Here is a 27,226-nt window from a genome sequence, read left to right as displayed (position 1 = left end):
AAGGGACTGAAGGGGTTAATTGACAAGCCGTGGCATTGGTTTGCCAGGTAAGTAGGGGAGCTCTGTTTGCAAAGTCTGATTTTCAGTCATCATTTATCTAGCGTGGCAGTTGTTTGGTTATTCTTTGTGGTCATCATGCTGCCAATGGGGTGCTCTATTTGATGTAGTAGTTTTCTGAAGTAGGTTGTATCTCAACGTGTGGGTTCATCATCTTTTATATTGAGATGATTTTTTGTTTGTTGGGCCCCCAGCTTCTGAGGAGAGTAAAAAAAACTTTGGTTGTTTTACAAGCCGTTGCTAAAGATTTTGCTGTGCTAAGAAGATGGTAGTGGCAGCAGAGGTACTGTCATTCTCAGGGATTAAAATGTACTCTCCGAAAATGGTTTTTAGGTTGCCCAGGGAGAAGTTGGAAAAACTGGCAATGCTTTTTGACAGCTGCAATCTTTGATAGGTCACCTGGTGTTTGTAAAGTTATGCTAATGGATAGGGCATTCTGTCAGAGGTTGTCTATTGAAATGGTGGGTGTGATATCGCTGCATCATTTCATTAGGATCGTTTGGGGGGGGGATCAACAGGATTTTATCAATAAATATAATTGTCTTGTTGGCAGAAGGAAGAGGTTTCAGGTGAGCAGGTGGCTGGATGCATGGGTTTCAGAAGAATGAGTTAACAACATGACAAGATTTTTTTTCCTATTGTGTTAGCTTTAGAAACGTGGGGTGAGGTACTGAGTAATAGGAGGGTTTTGTTCTGGACGGACATCGGTTTGATTCATGTGATTCTAGGAGTACTTCATACTCTCTGTAAATTACTTCACCATTTTGTGTTGATCTGTTTGAAGTGTTATATGAAGATGATGGCTAAGCATGTCCCTGGGTTCAAGTTTTTGTGTAGATCGATGGGATGACAGAACGTAGGGTCAGATTGAACAATTCTGAAGGGTTGGCGCAGGACTGGTTTGCCAGGTGACTCTATGAGGCTGCTGTCACTTGACCTGCTATGGGGTATGTTTAGGGAATTGGAAGTAACTTGCTTGTCTAGCTATGAGGTAGGTTGTTTTGTGCAGTGTTTGCATTAACTTTAAATGGCATCTTCCATATAGATGAGCTGGTGTCCCGCAGTTTACGTGTATTAGGGTTGTCTTGGTTTTCATTCAGTTGACAGTCAGTAGGATATGATCTGTATAAGGTTTTTATCGTCAAGGATCGATCAAGTTGGAAAAGGCTATGCTAATATTAGTGCAGGTTTTAGCAGTGGGGGGAAGCAAATTTTGTGTTGGTTATTCAGTTTTTACTGAGATTGTGTTTTGGTTCACACTAAGGGGTCGTCCCAGCCACATTTTCACTTTCTCAGTGAATTTCATAAGCTTTTGGGGAAGCTAGTTTTCAATCCAAAAGAATTTGCGATTCATTCAGGATTGGAGCAGCAACAAAAGTGGCTAGGTTGGGTCTGCCTGAGGTTGGAGTCATATGTGGCCTTGTTTCAGCATTTGCGTCTTTATATTATGTACTGACACTTGGGGCTATGTCAGTCATGCTTGTAGATAAGCAAAGGGAAGGGATATCTCAATTTGCTCTGCCTCAGTGCCCTGGAGACAAACCTCTTACTGAAGGAGACACATTGATTTTGTGCTCAGGCCTCTCTGATTAATGTGTCTCCACTAATTGTTTTAAAATGGCAGCTTTAAGTCAGTGTAACCAAGCTATTGTTCATAGGATGAGTTTGCATGTGAAAGGGGTAATGGGGGAGTTGGATGACACTCCTGAAACAAGGAGCCCATCCCAAAGGGTCACAAGTAACTCCCATTTCTTTCAGGTGATGTTAATATGCTCTGATAAATCTCAAAGCCTTTATTGTAATATGTTTATTCTTCTCCTATTTTTAATTTCTCAAATGGGTCCTTAGTTATTTCCCATGGCTGTTAAGGATCAGCTATTTGGCATGTAATACCATAGAATATGGAATATAGAAGACATAGAATATTCTAAAATAAACAAAAATTCTAGTGCACAATTTCTGCCTATGAGGGCGCTAACTTGTTAATGGGGAAAGGGAACCACTGGAACTAAATATTTTTGAAAATCACCTAAATACTCGGTGAGCCATCTATGCAGCATATGATGTACATTATATGGACAAACGTATTAAAACACCTGACTATTATATCAAGAGGGACTTTTGTGACATTGCATTCTAAATACATAGACATTAATATGACTTTGAAGTGTTTCTGTGGGAATCATCCAGTAGAGTGTTTGTGAGGTCAGGCACTGATGTTGGACGAGAAGGTATGGCCCACAATCTTTGTACCCGTTCATCCAAAAGGTATTTAATGGGGTTGAGGTCAGGGCTCTGTGCGGGCCAGTCAAGTTCTTCCACATCAAACTCTTCTTATCATGTCTTTATGGACTTTACCTTGTGCACTGGGGCATAGTCATGCCGTGATAGAAAAGGGCCTACCCCAAACTGTTCCCACCAAGTTGGAAGCATAGCATTGTCCAAAAAGTCTTGGTATGTCCCCTTCAGCAAAACAAAAACCTTACAGGAAGTTCACCTTTATTATTTGTGCATTTGCCCCTCCTCCATTATATAAATCCTCCATGGTATATGAGGTGATATTGAAAATTAAGGGGCAGCCAGATCATATCCTGGTGCTCAGTAAGCAGAACTGTGCTGGCTGAAATGGCACAAATGTCATGCCCTATAGCCATACATATGGGCAGAGAGGGATGAGATTCTGCGATGTTAAAGTGCACATGAGCAATTCAGCCAGGTACCCAGCAGGGAAGCAGTCTACCAGTGCATACCTAAATTCCACTTGTACATACCTAAATTCCACTTGTGCCTAGGTGCCTAGGAAAAGTACCTTTATTTGACCACCATGGCATACTGCCTCATTAATGAGAATTAATACATCATATTTCTGTGAAAAGCTTTCTAGAGTCCAGCTGTAGGTTACTACATAAATCAACAAGACACGATTTATCCTCTCAAAATATTGATTGCGAATTAATTGTTCATAAACAGCTTCTGTTTTCCGCCACCTTTCAAAGTTTTAACTGAACAACATGTCTGTATTGAAATAACATGACTCTCAATAACTATATGGTGGATATGGTGTCAGGTCTGCAGAATTTACAAAATTATAATAATAATGAAAAATAAAAAAAAACAATTAAAATTATAACAGTGATGATTTATTGCTTTCAGTACTGAATTCAATTAAGATTTTATCACATTTGACAGTTATCCTTAACAACAATGACAATATAATGACCTACCTGCCTTGTAGTTTGGGAGCTGGGAAACCCCAGGCCAGGAATCTTCTGTTGGTGTCCCAATGACCTAAAGAAGGAGCATATTTTTTTCTGACAACTGAATTACAAGTACACTTTAAATTCAACATCCAATTTTAACATTCAATTCATTCAAAAAGGGTAGAGTGTAGAAACTCAATTCTAAGTAAAACAGAAACAAAATATGTTCACTGGCAGCAAAGTTTTTTATGGAACTAATGTGTCCCCTTATACAACTATATTTGTTGCTTTTCCATCTTAATTTAAATGACAATGGTATTAATGGAAAGCAACAAATATGCTACACAACAGTAGCTTTCTGTGCAATGGCATTTGGAGGATCATCAGGGATAGCCGTCTTCTTACTTTAAATGTGACCAGACTCTTTCAATGTGTCTTGTTATTGGAGGGATGGTCCAATTTATGAATGAAAACTTTGTATCCCACTTTTTTAAAGTTATTGGCAATTGGTAGCAAGAAGTAATGCTAGAAATTGCAGAGCTGGACTAAACAGAGCAGAGGAGTCCTGCAGTCTGTACTTTGTTGTACAAATGGTGCATAATAAGTCTGGAATCACAAACTATGGGATATTTGTGGTGGATAGCTAGAATAATATTAATGAGAACCATTTACAAGCTGAAGTCAGAGAATATTTTCATTATCTAACTTTTTATTTTTTCCGAGACTTTCATTTTCCTGTAAAAGTATCATGAAAATTAAATATTATAGGACAATGTTGCCTACTTACAGACCAGATCTTCTCAAGTTGTTCAAATATATCCGACACACCAGAAAAAGCTGGGTATCCCTGCAGCATTTCTATAAATATACACCCTGCGCCCCTGGGAGGAAAATACATAAGATTAGTATTAACTTTATTAATTAGTTAGTTTAACATTTAGAAACAATAATTGTCTAGTAAGAAGGCAGCATCTCACGAAAACCTATTGACCCACCTGTCCACATTACAAGGATCTCATCACATCTAGAATGGTAAACAGGTTGTGGGAACCATACATTATTACAGCTGTATACGCTTAAGTTCTGAAATCGCAAGTAGGGGGCAGCAAATAAATTGCTCCTATATACGAATCTGAATCTGTAATCTTTGGTTGAAAGTTAAGGAGCTTGATTTTTATTGGTTCACGAGTCTATGCTCAAGATTATATGAATAGTTAAGTTACTTTAACAGCAGTCCCAGGTTTCCCTAAACTGCAAATCCCTTGAACCTTAAGACAGACATGTATAGTTGCTCATATATGATCAATCTGTGTTTTGAAAAAATCCTCCATCAAAATCAAACATCAAAACTCCAATGACATACAGTGTAAAATCCTGCTTCCGAGTTGCGATTTTCTCCCTAAAAGCAGATGAAGTTATAAGATTCACCAAGACACAGCTTACTGTCCATCTGGGCTACTACATCCACATGGTTGAATGATCTAATTAATTTACAGCAGAGCACAAATAAACTATGGTCCTGAATCAGGTATGGAGCAGAAAACCTAAATCTGATCTATCGTGGTTACTTCTCCCAACCCTATGTGTATTAACTGCTTAGTATTCTGTCCAGTAATAGGATAAAACAGCCTCTGCTGTCTTTCATTCGACTTGTGTGTTTCTTGTGTGTGTCGATTGCATGCATCGGAATGCTCAGAAGGTCATTTAGATTCAACATCAGTACTATCTATTTGCCTTTCTTTTGATTTCTTCTGTTTTATAATTTAATTTATATTCTCTTCTTTTCTCCTGAGCATAAGTTTGTATTTTGAAGGCACCCCAGATCCCTCATATATCTGCCTCCCTCTAGTTTGTTCAGGAAGACATAGCTACAGAAAAGGAAATCATTTTTGAGTGTTTAAATTAGATTTAGTGTTCATTTTGCTTTTTTGTATGAAAGTATTTACTCTCTTGAAACGGATAGTAAATAGATGTAAAGTTATATAATTACGTAACTGACTTAACTTCACAGAATGATAATAAAAATATAAAGAAATCATACAATTTTGGAAAATGTTAAACATCCAAAATAGCATCCAAATAATCCATATTTTCCTATGTTGTTCATAGGGTAGACCCTAATTCTTACCAGATATCCAGATCAGTGGAATAATCTGTAGCCCCTAGAAGCACATCTGGTGGTCGGTACCAAAGTGTTACCACTTCTGAAGAATAAGTCTGACTTGGAATTGACTTGGCCCTTGCCAGACCTGTGTAGACAAAACCACTCTGATTTTAAGTACTGTATTTACCATGGAAAGACAAGGTTCTAAATACGATTCCATTGAAACAGAGGTACCCATGTGCCACAGTAGGCGTAAAAGTGGGTGGATCCATAGCAATACCTATTTAACTTCACAACCATGTATACATAGTGTCACAGTTATGCAAAGGCCATAGCAGAGTTTATAACTACATATAATGATACAGTGAAGAACCTTCCTTTCCTTTCCTTACTGCTTTTGATCCAAAAGGAGGCTAAAAAAATTGCCACTTGGGGTAGGGAAATCCTTCTTGACTCCAAAAGGCAATCAGATTCCTCCTTGGATCAGGGAGGATCTAGAATCCTTTCCTTTGTCATCTATGAAATCTTTGCTGTTCCTTTCTCAGAGGATGACCTCTTGTTCTTTGCACATTTCTGTTAAGGAACACATCGCTAGAGAGCTCTTTATAGTGACCCTGCATTATAATATCCCCTCTAAGACACCATTTTTCTAGCTTATATAGATGCTACTTTTTTAGTCTCTCTTTTTAATTCTCCTTATTAATTTTGTAGCCCTTCTTTGCATCTTTTCCAGTTCCATACTTTCCTTATAAAGAACCAGTGCCCAGAATTGTACTGTGTATTTAAGGTGAGGTCTCTGTCTCTCCCAGGGCCGGCCCAAGGCACAATGCCGCCTGGGGCGAATTTTAAAATGCCGCCCCCCCCCCTTATCTACCCTTCCTCTCCCTCCGTCCCTGCCGCCCCCCCCCATTATCTACCCTTCCTCTCCCTCCGTCCCCCCCCCCTTGTACTTACCTTTCAGCAGTTCTGCGGCGAGTCTCCCTGTTCGGTCTCGGTGCCGGCTTGTAATGCTGAGCGCCGAACAGGGAGACTCGCCGCAGAGGAGAGAGAGAGGGGCGCCGAGCGAGTACTGACAGCTTGGTAAGCGAAAACCACTCGGCGCCCCTTTCTCTCTTTCGCTTTGAGAAAAAAAAAAAAAAAAAAAAAAAAGGCTTGGGGCGGCAAAGTGCCGCCCCTTCAAAAGTGCCACCTGGAGCGGTTGCCCCACTTGGCTCCATTGTCGGGCCGGCCCTGGTCTCTCCACTGACATTGTAAAGAGGCAAAATGACATGTATTGGCATGTATTAAACCCCATTTAATACATGCCATCATCTGACTGGCCTTTGCAGCTGCTGAATGACATTTAATTTAATGTATATGTTGCATAATGACCTTAAAGTCATTATTGAGCAAGTTTTTCATATGATTTTAACTGAGGGTTTGTGGAATAACATCACATGTACCAAATCATCATTGAAAGGAATAGACTAAATTATTATGTAATTGAGATGTGGTTCAACTGTGTAAATGAGCTGTGGTTCAGCAATTACAACAAACTGCTTGCTAATCATTGTAGGTTGTTAAATATTATTGAAATGCAGAAAATATTGTGCACAACTGCAATAAAACTTGAAGATACTTTAGTTAGGGGAATTTGACGTGGTACCTAAACACATGTAAAATTCTACCCTGCAGTATGTGGAATATTTTAATTGATGTCCATTTGTACATTTATAAATCAAACACACTGCAGGGTAGAACTTTATTGCTATTTTTAAAAGGCAGAAAAAACTTGCCAAAAATAAGAAAGAATTTAATATATATGGGTCTAGAAAAGCACTGGTGATTTTGTCAGGAAAGCATAAGACTGCCTGCGACTGTACAGCAATATATACCAGACCACAGTGACATGAACACAAGCGCTAGCATGATAGGGGAAGGGGCCACTTTGCATCAATTGCCTGCCATGTGTTGCTACATAAGTCAAAATAGTTCCTTTGGTTTGTATCCATATTTCTCTTAGCCATCAAATAAACTTATAAGACCTCTGTCTTCCAACCAGGACTCTACACTTCTACGTAGAATTAGGAATTATGTAACTGATTGGTTTGAACCCAATGTGGCTTTGGATGGCCCTTTGACAGAAGCAAAACCAGATGTGGCTATTAAATTTACTGCCTTAGGGAAGAATCCAGGCCCAGAAGGCTTCTCTATCTTGTACTAGAGTACCCAATTATAACAAACATCTCATGATCAATTATTTAAAAGCAGACCCTGATTCCTCATTTTTGGAGGGCCACACAGGTTCCCACTCCAGCATTGTGCAAGGAAGGTCGAGTTTATTCGAGATATGTAAGAGCTAGTATATACAGATAGGGGCTTGTGCTGTGGGACTGCATTGGATAAGCTTTTTACAGTTTTTGGGGTAGGATCTATGCCACCAGTTGCAAAATAAAAATGCATGAACTACTGTAATTGTTTAGTAAAACATTGACCTTTTTTACTTCTGGGGTTTTTTCTGTGTAACCTACTAAAAAAATGGTAGAAAGAGAGATTTATAAAACATGTTTTTTAATTCATGGGGAAAATAAATAGAATTAAAGCACTGGAAAGCATACTAAAACAGGCATCTGAAACATAATATGGGAGCCTTCTGGGCTTCAACTGTTAAAGCTGTGGTTAAACAGCCAGCATACCAACAAAAGAAGAGTCACCTAATGACCTACATTTCCCAAATTAATTATTACAATGACGTTTTTAACAATTCACAAGCAGGCTCTCACATATCTGGCTGCAACTTTACAGTAGTTTCTGAATACTAAGAAGCCTGTATCTGACCACCTTGCATCTATTTTCAGTGCTCTGGAACATTTCTTCTTCATAGTGTATGGTACAGTGGTGTTAATCTGCATATGTATGTCATATCCCTCCACTCCATGACTTAAATATATGCAGTGCCTTTTAATGCAGTCTATGAAGGCTTTGACATTACTATACACAAAAAAAAAACTACGTGGTACATTTGGTAAAATGGCTCTTATGTGCTTTTTATGTTTCAACATATCTATATTCGCTATCCTGCATATTCTATCTTTTTTTTTCACCTTCATAGCTAATGCAGTGGGTGCAGGCTTTGCTATGATGACTGAAATAAATTTTTGTATAGCAGAGGATAAAATTGCTATTTACCAAAGTCAGCTAGTTTTAGCTCTCCAAGGTAGCTGATGAGAAGATTCTGTGGCTTTAGATCCCGGTGCAGGATGTGCTGGTGATGGATATAGGCCAGTCCTCTCAGCAGCTGAAACATGAAAAGCTGGGGAGGAAGATAACAGGGCTTAAACTAAATAGGAATTCTTTCTGCCATCTTCTGCCAACAACTTTCACTCATTGTACATCTGGTTAAAATCTGCAGTCAGAAGCACATAACATACAGCTTAGTATTCTTATTCACTCTATCTCTCCCCTTTTCTCTATACCTTATTTTTTCTTCACCCCATTCCCTCGAAACTTTAAGCTTGTATTCAGGGCCCTCTTTACCCTATGTATCAGGTTGTCTTAGTCTGTTAATTCAAGTTTTGCCATACCCCTTGAATATATGTATTGTAAGAAGCACTGTATAAATAAATAATATCTAAAAATACTCCAAGATTCAAATAGGTTTCTTTGAATGCAGAGAGCAACATAATTACAGCTGCTGGTTTTTTTCCAGTTCAGTCTGTTCTATGATTCAATACACAAATATAGACAAAGTAGCCACTACCTAGATGACTATATCATTATTAAAGGCATATAATCAACAATAAATATTATTTTTCTTGCAACATCCAAATTGTGGAACATGTGCTGCCAAACCCATCATAGTAGCACCCATTACTTTAGTTGTGTCCTCTGGCAAATTAACACCTATCCTCCACAATCTAATCAGACGGATGTTGTTGTTCATATGAAAATGGAGACAAGTAGATGACATCCCATATACATAAAGGTGGAGACCATATTTCCCATTCAACCATGGAAAATGTCTTGTTGCTGCAAAATGGTTCTTCACAAAGGTAAACATGGTCAGATATTGAGGTAATGTCTCTAGTGATCAGATATTCACAACTGGGAAATAATAAGCCTTAACACCAAGGACTGGGGCAGCTCAATGTCTCTGTGTGGTCTATGAGACCTGCCAATAGACCATAAAAGTTTTATTGTGTACTCTTTTGTGACCATCTACAGTATGCCGGTGACATGGTGTTAAATAAATAAGAAATCACGGCTGGAGTCATAATGATAATAAACTTCCAATACAGTACAGATTTGCCTTAAATGGCCCTACTTAACTGGGTCACTTTATTCTGCTACTAAACACCGAGTTTTAGCATTTCCACTTGTTAAACGTTGGGAAGCCAGCTGCCACTCAGGTACACAGGCAGCAAATATGGCACTTGAATATTCTGCTAATTCCGGTTGGGGAATTTCGGTAAACAAGTTTGCAAAGAGTTCCTCTGGTGCACAGCTGCATATAATAATCAACTCTTCTGGAGACTAAGGTACACAAACATATAGCACTCCACAAAGACCATGGGGTAGGATGGTTTTGGACTTACAAAAATACTTCAGAACCATGAACAACTGTTTCATGAGACACTTACCAGATAATAATTAATGTGTGAGTTCAAACCACAAAAAAGATATATTTTGTAATAGAGGATTTGCATAAAATTGGTCACTGTGCAACTATACAAGAGACACACAGAATTCCATGGGTGGAAAGCACATAACGACATGCCCCTTATGTGTCCAGACACTCTATATTGGTAAGTAAGCACTTTGCCGCCCCAAGCCCTTTTTTTTTTTTTTTTTTTAAAGCGGAAGAGCGAGTGGTTTTCGCTTACCAATTTGTCAGGAGGGAGAGGAAGGGTAGATAATGGAGGGGGCGGCAGAGGAAGGGTAGATAATGGGGGGGCATTTTAAACTTCGCCCCAGGCGGCATTGTTTCTTGGGCCTGCCCTGTATCATAATAATACAAAATGTATGTATTGGAACAAAATTAGATCTCTGTTAGGTCTCTGTTAAAAGAATGAGCGGGCTGTACAAATGTATGTAATGTAGCTGAAAATCCCTTGTCGGCATCAAGTTATTGCCCAGCAATAACGTTGTAAAAAATAAAAAATGTGATCAGCACACAAAGAAAAGCAAACTCTGTCAATGCTAACCTATATTACTCTATACAGCACTCTTTATGCTCAAGAAGAAGAAAAAATTGTCCTTTAAAGTAGGGAAAATTGCGATTGGGGGCCAACACTTTATGTGGCAGTTTCACCAGGTTTCACCTGGAGACTGAAGAAGCGCCCACTTCTCCAGGTCACAAGGGGGAAACTCAAGGTCATGGAAGCCCACTTCCCCTTCAACAATGGCGTGTGAGCCGCCCACCTGCGTTCCGTAAAGTTCCCAGGTATGGCTACCAGGGATATAAATGCAGCCTCAATGATAACCTAGTCCAAACGCCTTCTTGATGTTCACTACTGGTAAGTTCAAGAACCTACCCGAACATTGTAGGGAAGAAGTCCTCCAGGATGCTGAGTCATATACTGTGAAAGGTCTGTGTGCTGAAAAGAGCAACATATAACAGTGAAAAAGATTACATTTCCACATAACTTTATATGAACACACTGGCATCTAATATACTTCACATAACAGTAGTAGTAGTAGTAGTAGTAGTAGTAGTGTCTGAGCTGAATTCAATTGTGATTGTATACAGTGCAATCAGATTCATTTGGAAAAGAAATGAAGCAAATACATATCTGGAACCAAACATTTATATATTTTTTTTTTTTTTTTACAAACTTTGAAAATGCACAAGACTATTATGGCAATTTACCATTTTTTTCTTTAATATGACATTTATGCAAAAACTATGGAATATGATGGCGCTATATAAAACAATAAATAATAATACTACTCGATGGAGGACAGGTGGCTAAATCAGTGTAAGGAAGCTTAAACTGATTCATAAGGTCAATCAATAAAGGTGAGATATGTATAAAGCCCCAGAGACGGATGGTATAAATCCTTGGATCCTTAGAGAACTTAGTCTAGGAGAAATCAGACTTTTGATCTTAAAGAAATCTATCTTGTTTGGCACGGTGCCAAAAGTAGAAATATAATACACCTTCAAAAAAGGAACCGAATCACGTAATTACATACCTGTGTGCTTGACATTTTGGTGGTGAAAATATTTGATGCTTGTTAAGGGATAATATTCAGGAATACATTTTGACCAACAATATTATTAGTAAGAGTCAAGCAACCAATCAGTGGCAAGAATAGTTGGAACATGGAAGAAGAATGTAACTGCTGAAGTTGGACTCCATCTTCTATGTCTGGCAGGTGCTTTAGTATAATTTTATTTGGAATAATTAAATAATGGGGGTGTAAGGGATGAATTATTTCGATTCTGGCAAATTATTTAAAAGTTTACTGTTCAAGAGAGGGTATTACTGCCTAGGAGTAACAGGAGGTTTTTTGCCTCTTTCAGCATATCTTTCTTCACCCTTGATTCTGCTTTTCAATGTTTTGTGTACCCACACGATATATTGTTTTTTTCAAGGACAAATGGAACTTTACCTTTATACCGCAAAACACATCAAATAAAAAAGAAAAATAAACTAAGTAGAATAATACCCCACATGGATAGGTATTTTTTATTTTATACATGGCTCCCTTGTATACTACACTATTTTTTTAATTAGTTTTGAACTTTGAAATGGGGCAAAAAAGGTATATTAAGGTATAATAGTAAAAAAAATCCTTCCTTTTTAATGTTTAGTCAATTTTTTATTATCATTATTATTTTATTTACTGGTAATTTGGTACATCTAAAGCTATGATTAAAAACTAGAAAAGTCGCATTTGGAGAGAGTTCAGAGGAGGACTACTAAAATGGTAAATGGTTTTCAGGGATAAAATTATCTGGAAAGAAGAGAGAGCGGAGATGTGATAGGAACATTTAAATACCTAAAGGGATTTAACAAAATACAGAAGGTTAGTTTACTTCAGAGGAGAAATGTTATAACAAGAGGCCATAGTCTAAAACTTGAGGGTCAGAGGTCTAAATGTAATGTTGGGAAGCTTTACTTTACCAAGAGGGTGCTAGATAAGTGGGACAGCTTCTCATCAGAGGTGGAAGAGGCCAATACAGTGAAGGAATTTAAACATGCATGGGATATGCATAAAGCTATCCTGAATCTAAGACCAGAACAAGGACTGAGTCACTATTTCTGGAAAAAGGGGCAGACAGGATGGACTGAATGTTCTTTTATCTGCCATCAAATTCTATGTCACACTAAAAAGTGTCTTAGAGGAGATACCATATATAAATATATAGAATGTACTATCTACAAAGGTAATGCTATAAAAATAGATACTTTTAACAGTGGGATGGATATTTTTTTTTAGGAAAGATGACTATACAGGGATACAATGGTTAATGAGTACATGCGTAATTATAGCTTATTGATCCCAAATTGAGAATTGCATCAATGTGTGTGTGTGTGGGGGGGGGGTCTTCTTCTAGAACAATGGCATCCTTAACACTGCTTGTTTTTAACCTAAATGATGTTACAATATTTGTCTTACAGGGAAAGTTCATAACCAAAATCTATCTTTTCTTAATAAAATTAAGTTTTGTTGTGAATGGAATCATTCTCCGGGATGAAATAGTTAAACTATTGATTCTATTGTCAGTTGAGGGCTCCCTCTGGAGGAATTTTTAATTATGACAGGGATATCAGGCAAGAGGGCCTATGATTTGAGACTGCTAAGGAACATTTATGACCGTGCCAACTAAAAAACGTTATTTTCATATTGCTTTGCAGGAAATGTTACATCACAGACAGTTCAAGGCATCGATAACATAAAATACATCGATCTTAAACACAGAGAAACAACATGGAGATCTCAATGCAACTGATAAAGATTACTGTAAATAAATAAATATACAGATGAACTTAACATGTAATAAAATAATCAACTGCATATGCGTTTCAAGTGTCTTACTCCTGTCAGATTCTTCTGATACAAAACATCTAAAATCTATGTCTACCTGCAAGACTTTTCTGGACAAAACAAAACCACCTAAAACTACATATAATTTTTTATTTTAGAAAAGGCTGATCAAAGCCCCCCCCCCGTAGTTAGATAGCACAGTGTTTTTCATATTTGTGCGTCATCTAAGCAAAGCCTTATCCCAGTCATAGGTGACACATTATATTTACAAAGAGCAAATGAAAGACTTGAGAGAAAGGTGAGCAGAACACTTAATTATATCCCTTGTATTTAAAATATATTTGCTGCAAAATTTTTACTACAGCGTCAAAAACACCATTCGGAAAATGTCTCCTATTTTTCTGATGTTGCAGGGATTTGCTGGAGGGATCCATAGACTATCTACCTCCTTCATATTTGATAATTGTATTAAAAGTACCCTTTATAAGGAAATTACTATAGGCCTGTATCGGGCCCCAAGACTTCTGATGGCAGCCCTGATACTGAAATCCCAAGGCCTTCTTTAGGAGGGACTGTCTTTCTTTTGGCCTTAAATCGCTCCATCCCTCTTCCTTTTCCTGATGCCCCTCATTTCTGTCATCTCAAAATGTTTTTTTAGGTATGAATGTATCACAGTATTCTATATCGCTAAAAGTTAAATACCGGTAATTCTTACATGAACACTGTATATACCGTATTGGCTCGAATATAGGCCGCACTTTTTCCCCCCCACTTTAAGTCTTTAAAGTGGGGGTGCGGCCTATATTCGGGGTCTAGCGCCCGACGCCCGGGACATGCAGTTCCGGGCGCCGGGCAGGCAGCAGGGTTAGGATACAGATCCCCCGCAACGGTGCAGGGGACCCGTATCCTACTCTCTGATACGCTCAGACAGCCTCCCCTGCCAGCACTTCCCATGGGGGGAGTGCTGGCACGGGAGATTGTCTAAGCGCATCGTGCAGACGTTCACCGGCAGTGGTGAACGTCCGCACGATGCGTTTTACCTCTGCCCCCAAGACTTACCAGAGCAGACTCCCGGGTGTCTTGCGGGGCCGGCGGGGGACACCTACGCAATACGCGTATACAACTTCCGGTGCCGGCACATCCGCTGAGTCCTGGCACCCCGCCGGCCCCGCAAGTCGGGGGGGGGGGCAGAGTGGCAGCATATCTCGGGGTGGAGGAGGAGGAGGATAGTGGCAGCATATCTTGGGGGGGGGGGACAGGGGCAGCATATCTCGGGGGGGGGGAGACAGAGTGGCAGCATGTCTATTAAAAAAAAAAATTCTTTAAAAAAGCAACAAACTTTTAGGGTGCGGCCTATACACGGGGGCGGCCTATATCCGAGCCAATACGGTATGTGTTTATACATGAAATTGTATAAATAAAACATGCTATCCTTCTTCTATATGCCTCAATCAGTTACATGAATAGCTATCAATAGGACACATACATAAGCCATGCCCCCTAGCCACCCTTCTATCCATACACTCTAAAACAAAGAGGGCATTTGAAACGTTAGGAGGCAAGTATAAATTCCGCAGTATATAGATAGCTTGGCACACATTAAGGCGTGCTGGTTTTTTTTGTCAAAAACTTAGATAATCAAAAAGATGTGCTTGTACCAAGGAGAATGGTACAACAGACCGGCCTGGAAGAAAACTATATCTGTTATTTATCACACAATTCTGGTATTTCTGGTTTGCTCCATGAAAGTAGTTCACATGAGTTAAAGCACTCAGGGTTTTTTTTGTGTTTTTTTTTTAACCAGTCAATGGTGAACTGCGTATGGGGCACACGCTTTGATATTGTTCTCTCGTTTACTAATTGGTATATTGTAGCTGAAATTCCTGCATGACTTCATTATGAATACCTTCAACTCATGAGAAGCTATAGTTTATGAAAGGACCCTTGTTAGAACAATAAGTGTCACACAATTAACAAGTCGCTACAACAGGATCTTTTAAACGGACTGTATTAAATGAAAGCTCATGCTCTAACCAAAGTGGCGTGCCCATTGCAATAAGTGCCCCTGAATGAGATCAGTCTGCCATTTAAGTGAGAAACAAATTCACAGTGCATTAGGTATAGCCATCACTTCCATCAAATAGACATGTCCTCATGTATTTACAATAGGATCTAATAACATAATCATTTCCTATAGATGACACAAGACTAGATGTATGAAATACACCAGTGGTAACAATCTGTTCTCATTTAGTAACCAGGAAAATTGCTGCAGACTACATAATTTAACATGGGGATCGTACTACTAACTGCTTAGGTGCCTTTTAGAAAATATGTATTCATCATAGGCAGCTAAAATAGTAAATGTAAAATAGTGTAACCAATAAATGCTCTGTGACTTCTTTTGTCTGGTGCCCCCCCAACACTACACATCACATATCCCAAGCAAGTATTTAATTATTTGATTGTTTAATAGCACTACTGTTGCTTGAATGAGAATCCAACAATTTTTAATACCGTAGATCTCCCTTCAGTTGTCACAGAGTTGAACTATATAGATCTTAGAAGCCAGGCAAGGGATATACCGTATTGGCTCGAATATAGGCCGCACTTTTTTCCCCCACTTTAAGTCTTTAAAGTGGGGGTGCGGCCTATATTTGGGGTCTAGCGCCCGACGGGCAGGCAGCGGGGTTAGGATACAGATCCCCCGCAGCGGTGCAGGGGACCTGCATCCTACTCTCCGATACGCTCAGACAGCCTCCCCTGCCAGCACTTTCCACGGGGGGGGGGGCTGGCACGGGAGGTTGTCTAAGCGCATCGTGCGGACGGTCACCGGCTGCGGAGGTTGCTTACCCGCATCGCCGCAGCCGGTGCGTTTTACCTCTGCCCCCAAGACTTACGGCCAGCTGAGTGCCGGCACCAGAAGTTGTATACGCGTATTGCGTAGATGTCCCCCGCAGGCCCCGCAAGACACCGGGAGTCTGCTCTGGTAAGTCGGGGGGGGGGGCAGAGTGGCAGCATATCTCGGGGGGGGGGGGGGAGTAGCAGCATATCTCGGGGGGGGTGGCAGCATATCTCGGGGGGGGGGGGAGACAGAGTGGCAGCATGTTTTTTTGGTGCTTTTTTAAAGAAAAAAACTTTTTCTTTAAAAAAGCACCAAACTTTTAGGGTGCGGCCTATATCCGAGCCAATACGGTATCTATTGAAACAAGTTTTGAAACTGAGGCTCCTCAAGTATCTTTCAAGTTTGTTTCATTTAAGGGTTTGAGTAAGAAAAAGATACAAAAAATACAAGCAGAAAATGAAACCTGAGTCAATGTCTATATCATTTCAATGTAACTGTTATGAAGGACACTCACCACGTATTCAAAAACAAAAGTCAATGTCTCCTTAGTCTGAATGATATCATGCAAAAGTACAATGTTTGCGTGTTTCAGACCCTTCAGAAGAGAAGCTGAATATAAAATAAAACAGAAATTAATCACAATAGATATGGCTCATGATTTTTAAATTAAGACTGACTTAGTGTACAGGAAAGATCTGAGGTTCTACAGGGAAAAAAAATTTAACATGAGTATCGAAAGAACTGTTTTGTTACTTTGTTTTTGAGTAACTGCTCTGTCTTTGATCCAAGGTGATCTCGTGCTCTCCTGGCAAAATTACTTATCTCAGAATTGAATTGACTACCCTTGGATTCTATATTTAAAAACAAATATGGTAAAAATGCACCAACTACATTAGTAAAGATTGCATTAGTAAAACCAGTGGCTTCTCCAGTTCCTGGACAGGTGAATTTTCACTAACTCTTGTATACTTGCAAAACAAAAAAAAAATGGTTTTGGCTTTCAGTTTGAGTAAACAGACAACTTTTTTTCAGCCATTGCATGTGAAGAAATGTTTTAATATTAACAGAAAACAGGGTGTTTTATCTGACTTCTGAGTCACTGTATCTAAACAAAAGACAACTGTTTTTCCTGCAGCTATCATCCCTGTTGACATTCTAATTATTTGTACTGAAAGATTAATATGTATAGACTTGTATAGATTTGGGTAGGAGTGATCCTTGGTCCATCAGCTTTAAGAAGACCGTCTTTACAGACATTTTCACTTGATAAACATGCCTTATGGCCCTTACCTTCTCGGATTGCTGTAAAGGGTACACCTTCTTCTGCTTTCATACTGATAACTTTTAAAGCTACTAATTGCCCATTTATCCTGAAAAAAACAAGCACACAAAGCCAAGGCTTTACAAAAATCACTTTCTACCCAAAAATTCACTTCTACCCAATAATTATTTGTAAAAGAATACATGTCTTGAGTAATGCCTACAATAGGATCTGTAACAAAAAGTTCTTGTCTATGTTAAAAATCATTATTTATTTTTTTTAACTGATTATGCATGTGCATTACATCTATTTGTTTACCGCATAAGTGTAGTACTCTCAGTCAATCAGCCAATGTGGCTCCAAGCAACAAATAGCAAAAGATGCTGTCAAAATACATTTAAAAACATGCATGTAGTGTTTACATAAGGAATAGGTTTTAAAGTCTATACAAAAGTATATTTGTCTCATTTAAGGGTGTGTGCTCCACCTGAAAAAAAATGTTTTACATGAATTAGCAGACGATAAACAGGTAGACACATTTTCAATATTTCTTTAAAAAATGTTTTTCTTCAAACGCTACAATCCTTTTATTCAAACGCTACAAGAAAAAAAGCAATTTTAACCCACTCACAATACCCATACCATAATGACTAATTTGAATCCATTGTAAAAAGCTGAAAAACATTATATATGTCTAAGGCTAGCTCCATTAAGCTTGTCCCATAAGAAAAATTCAACTTCATGCAACAACCAACTGTACATTTTTGGCTTTTGTGGGCCTTATCTGTAAGTTATGGTTGGTATTTATGTATGCACAGTAACCAACGGATTTGTGTCTTTGCTACCTTTTATTATTTGGGTAAGCTTCGGTAAAATACTAAGAAAAATGCATCTACATTTGAGATTAATTCAGCCAAGAATGAGGCACATAATAGTTTTCCTTAATGTTGATTCTCATTAAAATTATCTTCTGCTCATCTGTGTCATTATATTTCCTTCTGCAGATCAGACTTATCCCACTCACAGGGGCAGTCCAAATCTAAAAAACATACTCTACACAAGAGAATCAATAACCTCAAATATGCACTTTGGCCTTCATAGGTGTTGTTAGTGAGGTGGATTTGGTAACTTTCCAGGAACATGAGAAAGGGCTCTATGCCTGAAATTATGAAGAAATAAATATAGGTCAGAGATGAGCTTTTACCGAAAACATTGTCCCATGGGCTGCTCTGATTTACCCCTATGACCCTTTGTTCCTGTCCATGTATCCAGAGATTTTTTTGCCATTTTTATTATGTTTGTTTAGTCACAATTCCCCTTTTTATATTTCGCATACCTACAAATTTTATATATTGGTATCTAGGAACATTTTTTTCATGCTAAAAATAGGGAAAAACAAGAATATTACGTTCTAATTATCATTAAGATAATAATTATAGGATGTAATAATATGCCCTAAGCTTGTTATAAGGTTAAGGATTTTGGGCACTTCCTGAAGCTTTTTCTTTTACTTTCAATTCCACATATAGCCACCAGACTCTTTAACATCGACTTTAGGCAGCACCTGCACCTTGTCTGGATACTGTATGTGTTTCTTTTATTGGTGTTTTATCCATTGCTTTTCTGTAAATATTGCAGACAGGAGTGGATGGCACACGTTTCTTATATATATGCCTTGGTTTGCTTTATTACTTCGCAATTTGGCTTAAATTGCCACCTCGGCTGAAAGCTGCCATCCACACTATGGCAACATGGAAGAACTGCAGGACAGGCTATGAAGTGGCTGGTGAGCATCTTATCCACATTTTTGTATGGCATTTCACCATTTAAGGATCTCTCTTGAGGTTCACCCCAAGAGTAAAGGTGAGTCTAGATGTGGACTTCCTTGCTTTCTTGTGCCTAGAGGGATACCAACCGTACCCAACTGACTAGGCAAATGGAGGCGGAAACCTACGTCTGGGGCTGTTGGTTCCCTCGTGCAGAGGGAAATTTGCCTTACATTTTGGTTCTGGACTGCCCTTTTGGGTGGGATCAGTCTGATATGCAGATGGCAATTTTTCCTCTATAATGGCACAAGAGAGCTAAAATATGAGATGCTCCCAAGCGGGGGAGGACAGGCTATGTAGCAGCTGTCTGTTCTTAGCGAGCCTCTCATCCTCTTTTTGTATGTTCTGCTGATACTACTACAATGGTTTGTGCTCATCACTGCATCCTTTTTTCATAATTTTGTGGTTTTGTACAAGCATTGTACAGTATATATTTATCATGAAAACTAATACTTACTACTTAATTGTCAATGTAACCTACCTACTGATTCCTTTGTACACCGTTGCATAGGAGCCTTCTCCTAATTTTTCAAGGTTTAAGTAGGATGATGCTGTACCAAACTGCAGTCCTTTTCTTTGCTGCAATGAGAAAGATGCTTATTATCTATTGTGATGAGGGTCATGAGGGTGCGGCTGCAGTCAGGCCCGAGTCTAAAAAAAGAAAACTAATTTAAAGCTCAGCGCTGTAGCAAATGGTGTTTAAATCTTCGGGACCCATTGGTGTTGTGTCTGAAATTCCACTACATTTTATTCTAAACCTGCCACAAGAACAGTTCAAGATAATGGGAATAAGAACAGTTATGAACTCCTTTCTTGTTGGTATATTCAGGCAATGGGTTTTAAAATTGTGTGTATATATATATATATCTATATCTATCTATATCTATATATTGCCCTTTTACACTTAAAAAAACCCCATACATATGTTAAGTTTACTGAAATGTAAAATCCAGGGAAAGGTAGAACATTCTCTTTGTAATGGTATGGTGAGGTAGGACCCCAGATGGCGGAGTGGGCCAGGCCAAACAGGAACCAGAAAGTCAGATAACCAACCGGGTCAGACAGGTAATCAGGATAAGCCAAATCAGAATCCAGAGACGAGGTCAACAAGCCGAATCAATACCAGACGAGCAGGAATCAGGAGCCGAATCAGGAGAGAGGAACGAGGTCAACAAGCCAAGTCAAACCGGAGCAGTCAGTAACAATCTAATGCGCAAGCAAATAGCAAAAATACACCAACCAAGGGTGACCCAGAAGAGGAAGTCCAGGTTTAAATAGGGACAGGAGGAGGTGTGTCCTGCATTAAGGAGGTCACCCGAGGTTATAAGAACACGTTACAGATGTAACGTGTAATATTATGTTTTTACGCTGTGCTACCTGTTTGCCGCGCGGTTGGCCACACGGTGAAGACGCCGACCGGGTAGCGGTGGTATTCGCTGCCCGGGAAGCCGGCCGAGGAGGAAGCGTTGCGGGACCGGCCACGGCGCAGGACCGGAGAGGCAGGTAAGTCCTTACACTCTTTAAATAAGAACTTATTTCATTTTGTGCATAGGGAATGGCACATGAGTAATTAAATAGGGACACACCTCTCAGCAACAAAATAATGTAGTTAATTAATAAATGAACCTAATTAATACATGGTAATCGAGGGGAGGTAATAATTCAAGCTCACCCATTGCAGTGCTGGGCCTAAATTCTTTCCTTGTAGCGGGTCACTGTTACTCCGAGCCCTTAATGATCTTATTCTCCGCACCTGGACCGTGTGGTACCACTGTGGAGGAAGCATCCTTACGGGACATGGAACTTCATTGAAGTCTGTTAGCTAGGGAGAAAATGGGAAAAAGTAATTGTCACCTTATTAATGCAAAAAATGAAAATTGTAGGATGAGGAAACATATCACATATCATCCGAGATATCCTAGCTAGGAAATAACTGGTTTCATACCTCCCGACATAGGACACTTATGTTTTAAGGGGTCTAGTAAGGTCCTGGACTTTGTGACCAACTGATAGCTGCTGAAATTGAGCAAGGCATGTAAGACAATAATAAGGTATTTTATTTACACAACTTAGTCGCCTTTTTATATTATATGTATTTGCTGTTTATATTACAATATTGTGAAATACAGCACTGTACAAAGCGGTACAGACCTCTGAACAGAGATAATGGGGAATCAGGGAAAGACAGACAGAAAGTGACAGATTTGGGTCTTAACCCCTTCAATCCCCTATAGATGTACCAGGACGTCTAGCCCTTTGTGCAGCGTCAGGGACACATCCCTGCCGCTGCACGGGAGACCAGGCTGTTTGACAGCCTGGACTCCCCCCTGGCAGCAGAAGCCAGCGTCGCTGGCTTTCTGCTGCCCGATCTCCTGTAACAGCTTCCGGCGCGAAGCCGGAAAACTGTTACAGATAGAAATGCCCGATCGGGCTTTCCCTTCCGGGTCACATCACTACTGACGTGAACTGGTAGCTCACGGGAGGACAGGGTATCCCTGCAGGGTCTGTCTAGACCCTGCTGGGCTACCCGATCATTCCAAAAAGGGAGCTGTAACAGTTACCGGCACGAATGCCGGTAAACTATTACAGATACATTCCCTCCAGTGTGTCATTAGCCTTGGGGGCCTTCCCACATCCGGGGCAGTCCCCCAGTGCCACACATCCAGCAGTAATGTCACATGATCGCTGTGATGACCAATCACAGCGATCTTGTGACCGTTACTGCAGATGCTCTTCCTCTCTCCTCCATTATTGTGATCGGAGAGAGAGAGAGAGAGATCATCTTGCAGAGCTGCAGTGTTTAGTGCAAAACCACATCATATATAAACCCCCAAATACCTGTCTTACCCATCAATTAGTTTGGTGGGTGGTTAAAGGGAATTGGGGATAGTGTAGTGTTTTAGAAATTGGGTAGGTAGGTGTCGTGTACAATGGCGCAACGTGTCTTCAGCGCTGAGGAGGCTTATGACTTCCTCACTCAGTCTGATGACGAAGCCACTCTGACTGCATCAGATATTGATCCAATATCTGATGAATCTAGCTGTGCGTCAGATAATGACAAGTCAGAGGAAGAAGATGATGGCCAGGGTCCATCTGCTAAAGCCAGGTGTGAAGAGCCTGACTCTAAATATAATTGGGTGCCCCCAAATATGATAGACCCAGTAATCCCTGCTTTTACTGGGACTCCTGGCATCAGATGTGACATTGATGCTAGTGAGCCAAAGTCATTTTTCAATTTAATGTTTGCCCCAGAGTTTTTTGAGCTGCTAGCAGCTCAAACAAACATCTATGCAGCCCAGTGTCAGGCAGCTGACCAAGGAGACAGAAGCCAGACCTGGTACCCCACTGACTCCCATGAAATTAGAAAATTTTGGGCCCTGACCCTTATGATGGGCATTGTGAAAAAGCCCACTATACGATCATTTTGGAGCACAGATCCCATAATATCCACCCCTGCTTTTTCCCAAATAATGCCCTGGAACAGGTACTTTGGGCTCCTAAAATTTTTAGATTTTAGTGACAATTCCCAATGCCCCCCTAAAGAGCACCCCCAATTTGACCGTTTATATAAATTGAGGCCCATTATTAATTATTTTTCAAGTAAATTCCCTGAAATTTATACCCCCGATAAAAATGTGGCTATAGACGAGTCCCTTTCAAGGGTAGACTGAACTTCAAACAGTATATCCCGTCCAAGCGCTCGAGGTTCGGTGTAAAGTTATATAAACTTTGCGAGAGTGGGGCGGGATACACCGTTTCCTTCAGAATCTACGAAGGGAAGGACAGTCACCTTGATCCCCCTGGCTGCCCACAATCTGTGGGAAGATAGTGTGGGACCTGCTGTCCCCCTATTTGAATAAGGGCTACCAACTCTGGGTGGATAACTTTTATACCAGCCCAGATTTGTTTCATTTTTTATAGCAGACCCCAGCATGTGACACTGTTAGGCCAACCCGCAAGGGTTATCCCAAAAACCTTACATACCCAAAGCAGAGGCGCGGCACTACCAGTGCTCTGCGCAGTCAGGAGCGGTTGGCCCTCAGGTACACTGACAGGAAGGATGTGTATATCCTCTGCACTATACACAACGAGAAGGTGGTACCTGTCAGTGTAAGTGGGGAAGGTGATGCTCAGGGGCTCAAGCCTCAGTGCATCACCGATTACAACAAGAACATGGGGGGTGTAGATCTTTCTGACCAGAGTCTGCAGCCGTACCTGGTGCTGCGTAAGACCAAGACCTGGTACAAAAACGTGGCCATTTACCTCACCCAGGTTGCCATGTACAACACATATGTGTTGTACAAGAAATGTGCCACTGGGAAGATCTACACCTAGAGTTCCAGCTCAAAATCCTGAGGGGTATCCTTTTTGAGCAGCCAATCCCTAATGTGCAGGATGAGAATGTCCTGCGTCTTACCGGCAGGCATTTTCCTTCTACAATCCCCACCACTGGTGCCAAACAGAAGCCTCAGAAAAGATGCAGAGTCTGTTACAAAAAGGGTATTAGGAAGGACTCCAGGTACCACTGCCCTTCCTGTCCCTCTTTGCCAGGACTCTGCATCGATGAGTGCTTCATGATCTACCACACCAAGGTAGATTATTAAATTTCCGTTATATTTTTTTTTTTGTGTTAGGGTGAGCCACAGGGGGTTATTTTCAATTGGCACAATTCCATGTTTTTTCCCTGCAAACAAAAAAAAAAACAAATAACCATATGCATAAAAAAACCTATGTGTGTTGGGTATTTCTGTAATCAGTGATCCAGTATGCCGGCACGTTACAACTTATGCCCTGTAATGTCCAGAAAACCACAAAAAAACTAGACATGTGGGGTATTTCCATAATCAGGAGAGGCGGCTGAACACTTTAGGCTGGATTTCTCTGCCATAACATATACCATGTGCAAAATATCCTCAGCAACACAGATGTGTTGGCGAAACAAAGCGCATGAAATTATTGCTACGGCTGACTTTGGCAGTGATTGGCAGCCACATGGTTGCATGAAAATTGTCCAAATGCTCTTGATGAGATACTCTGGGTTGTCTGCTTTACGGAAATATATACTTTTATGGGGATATTTATAATTAGGGGGGTGCTAAGCAGCCCCAAATGAAACATAGATCTACTAAAGCAAATTGTGAAAATTTCACGTTTGGAATCTATAACGCGCATGGTCCCGTTTGTGCCCTGTAATGTCCAGAAAACCACAAAAAACTAGGCATGTGGGGTATTTCCGTAATCAGGAGAGGCGGCTGAACAATTTAGGATAGATTGTATTTGTAGAATACTACAAAATACTAAGACGCGTTGTTGAAAAAAGCGCAGGAACTAATTTCTGTGGCCACCTTTGACAGTGATTGGTGGCCAAATACCTCCATGTAGAATGCCCAAATACGCGATAGGATAGCCTGGGTTGTCTGCTTTACAGAAATATATACCTTTGTGGGTGTTTTTGTTTTATTTGTTTAAAATTAGAGTTACAGTCCCATCATACCTAATGTAAAAATTTTACGGCTTTGTATAAAGTAATGTACACCTTATAGTATGTTGGCTTTATGTGCTGGAAAAGTATGAAAATTCTATATAAATTAGGTATTTCTGAAATCAGGACACCTGAATTGATAAATTTGGATGGAATTTTCTGTCACTTTACCTATCTCTATCTTTCCTTGAAAAAACAATATATAGTTTACATGGGTACACTATTCACAGGAAAAGTGAATAATCGCTGAACCGACATAGCGCAAAAATGGCAAAATTGCTCCGGGCTTTGAGGAACCAAAAATCCCTGGGATTGAAGGGGTTAAATGGTGCCTCTCCCTCTTGAAGGACCTGGAAGGTATCTGATTAGACCAAACTGTATTTATATAAAGCAACAGCATATAAAGACACATCAAAATAGCATATCCAGTGACACTTCATCTCACTGCTGCAAATCATAATACCTATGGAGGCAATTGTGTTATTGTCCACAGCAGAGGTGACTATAAAACGTATTGCTTTATATATTCATATAACAAACTGGTTTACTTACCTCTAGCATGGAGGGCTCCTCAACAACAGGATGGACTCCTGGATGGCATGTAGTGAATCCTCTCCTGGAGCCACAGCAGCAATCGCCACATGTAGCACTAATACACAGCACTTCACCCATCGCTTCCTATGCCTCTTACACATCTCATACTATCGTTCAGTTTCTCCTTTCCCAAACACTGCTGTTCATATGACTCACATGACATCCCAGCGAACAGACCCATGACTCAAACTGCCTTCCCATATTTCCTGGGAGCCATACAAGAAACCTTCTATTTTAATGGGTGCTTCTAAATCAGCCAAATAACCCTGTTACTGCCAAACAATTTCCAACCACTTTGCAGGGAAATAAAAGGCCCTTTTGTCGGTGAAATTGTGTTTCTTATCAAATCCCCAAAATGTAAAAAACAAAGTTGATATAACATCTGCTGTTTTTAGTTTGATTACTACATATAAAAAAAAAAATCACAAACCTTATTTGACCCTCAACAAAGGGTAAATTACATCTGGCATTAGGGTGGTTATGTATAGCAGGCATGCTTATTAGTCTGGGCTGACTGAGTATGATGGGAGTTGCAATACACAACTGTTAAAGCTTTAGAAGCCGCCTACCCATTAAGAAGATAAACACAAAATCCTTCTACCAGTAGCAAGGATGACTAATCTATATACATGAATTGACTTCTATAAACTGGGTTACCATAGAGGAGTCATTTTATTTAAATTGATTACGTCTCTTAAATATTGTTTAACAGTGTCTACATAGAACACAAAATCGATCTATTCATTGACCTTGCAGAAAACAGAAAAGCGGATCAATAGAAAACAGTGGTTTAAAGTCCCTTTCCCTTGTCTATGTGATACATCACCAAGCATTCTTGAATGGAAAACAGCATGTTCAATTAGAGGAGAAAAATATAACCTGTTCTGAACATGGTATGTATTATTGAGCATACACATGTCCATACATTTCACATATTGCTGACCTGACCAGTACGTGGGTAAGTGCTGCCTTGCAATATGTGGTGTGGGATGTATAACGTATCAACTGAATCATTCCTGTGAGTGTATACATCACACACACTGCAACTTGTTTATGTGACCTGGGAAAAATATACATATGGCAACCTAAGTACATATTGTATTACAACAAGGGCCTGATTTGCATCCCTGACACCTCTAGGGAGAAATGCCTTCAATAATCATACCTTAAAAGAAAAAAAAAGGTTTGGAACTTCCCAGGGCTGACTCTACAGAGCTACAATTCTCTTGCTCCTTATCAGAGGCAGCAAATAGTCTGACCATAATAAGAGAGTAGGGGTATCCAATGATGAATGTCCCAGCCATACACTATGCTCTTCTACTTTTGAAGCACTTATGGCCCTGTGTATCCAGTCAGCAGGCCGCACACCGAAGGACAAGATCTGCTGCATGATTAGCAGTAAACGTGCGCAGTGTTATCTGGCATTTGCCCAGTTTGCCCACTGGCCAGTCTAGGCCTATCCACTTGAAATGGTATGAAGTTGGTGCGGTGTAACCTGTGAATGCCCAGGAGAAGGTGGAACCATGGTGGGAAGTTGGAATGACCAAACACTTCTCCCACTTGTGGATTAATAACATTAACCCAAAGTATTTAATGTGAAGACTAGAGGTGTAAACTGGTAAATTCCCAGTTGTGGTTATAGAAGATAAAAATGGGTTAAAATTAACAATTGAGTGGGTGTGGCTACTCTTATTGTATATTATTGACTTAAAAAGGCTCAAAGCAGAGGGTCGGTCAGAGAAGGCACTAGGCCACAGTTTGTGTTTGTTTTACTTATAGCTAATTTGTGATGCCTTTGACACTTCTGTAATAATGGTGCAGTTAGAAAGCACATCAGTAATTTGAGATCATATCTTAAAACTGCCAACTGAAGAGTTTATCAG

At 40.0% G+C, this 27,226-nt stretch overlaps 1 protein-coding gene across 1 annotated transcript in view; it reads right to left on the bottom strand.

Moving 5' to 3' along the window:
• Window positions 1-25,421, bottom strand: part of LOC149287561 (cyclin-dependent kinase 15-like) — a 54,038-nt gene extending 28,617 nt beyond the window's left edge. Inside the window, 10 exon segments of the mRNA XM_089492762.1 lie at window positions 3,282-3,345; window positions 4,045-4,138; window positions 5,386-5,506; window positions 8,530-8,653; window positions 10,875-10,937; window positions 16,695-16,789; window positions 17,471-17,550; window positions 19,749-19,846; window positions 20,940-21,089; window positions 25,302-25,421. Of these exon segments, the coding sequence (XP_089348888.1) occupies window positions 3,282-3,345; window positions 4,045-4,138; window positions 5,386-5,506; window positions 8,530-8,653; window positions 10,875-10,937; window positions 16,695-16,789; window positions 17,471-17,550; window positions 19,749-19,846; window positions 20,940-21,089; window positions 25,302-25,421 (1,009 nt within the window).
• Between the last annotated feature and the right edge of the window lie 1,805 nt (window positions 25,422-27,226).

The sequence above is a fragment of the Sceloporus occidentalis genome, unplaced genomic scaffold (assembly GCF_023333645.1).
Source record: "Sceloporus occidentalis isolate IW3139 unplaced genomic scaffold, rSceOcc1.0.p SCAF_59, whole genome shotgun sequence".
NCBI lineage: Eukaryota > Metazoa > Chordata > Lepidosauria > Squamata > Phrynosomatidae > Sceloporus > Sceloporus occidentalis.
The sequence above is the reverse complement of the archived record's forward strand: the minus strand, read 5'-3'. Positions and strand labels throughout refer to the sequence as shown.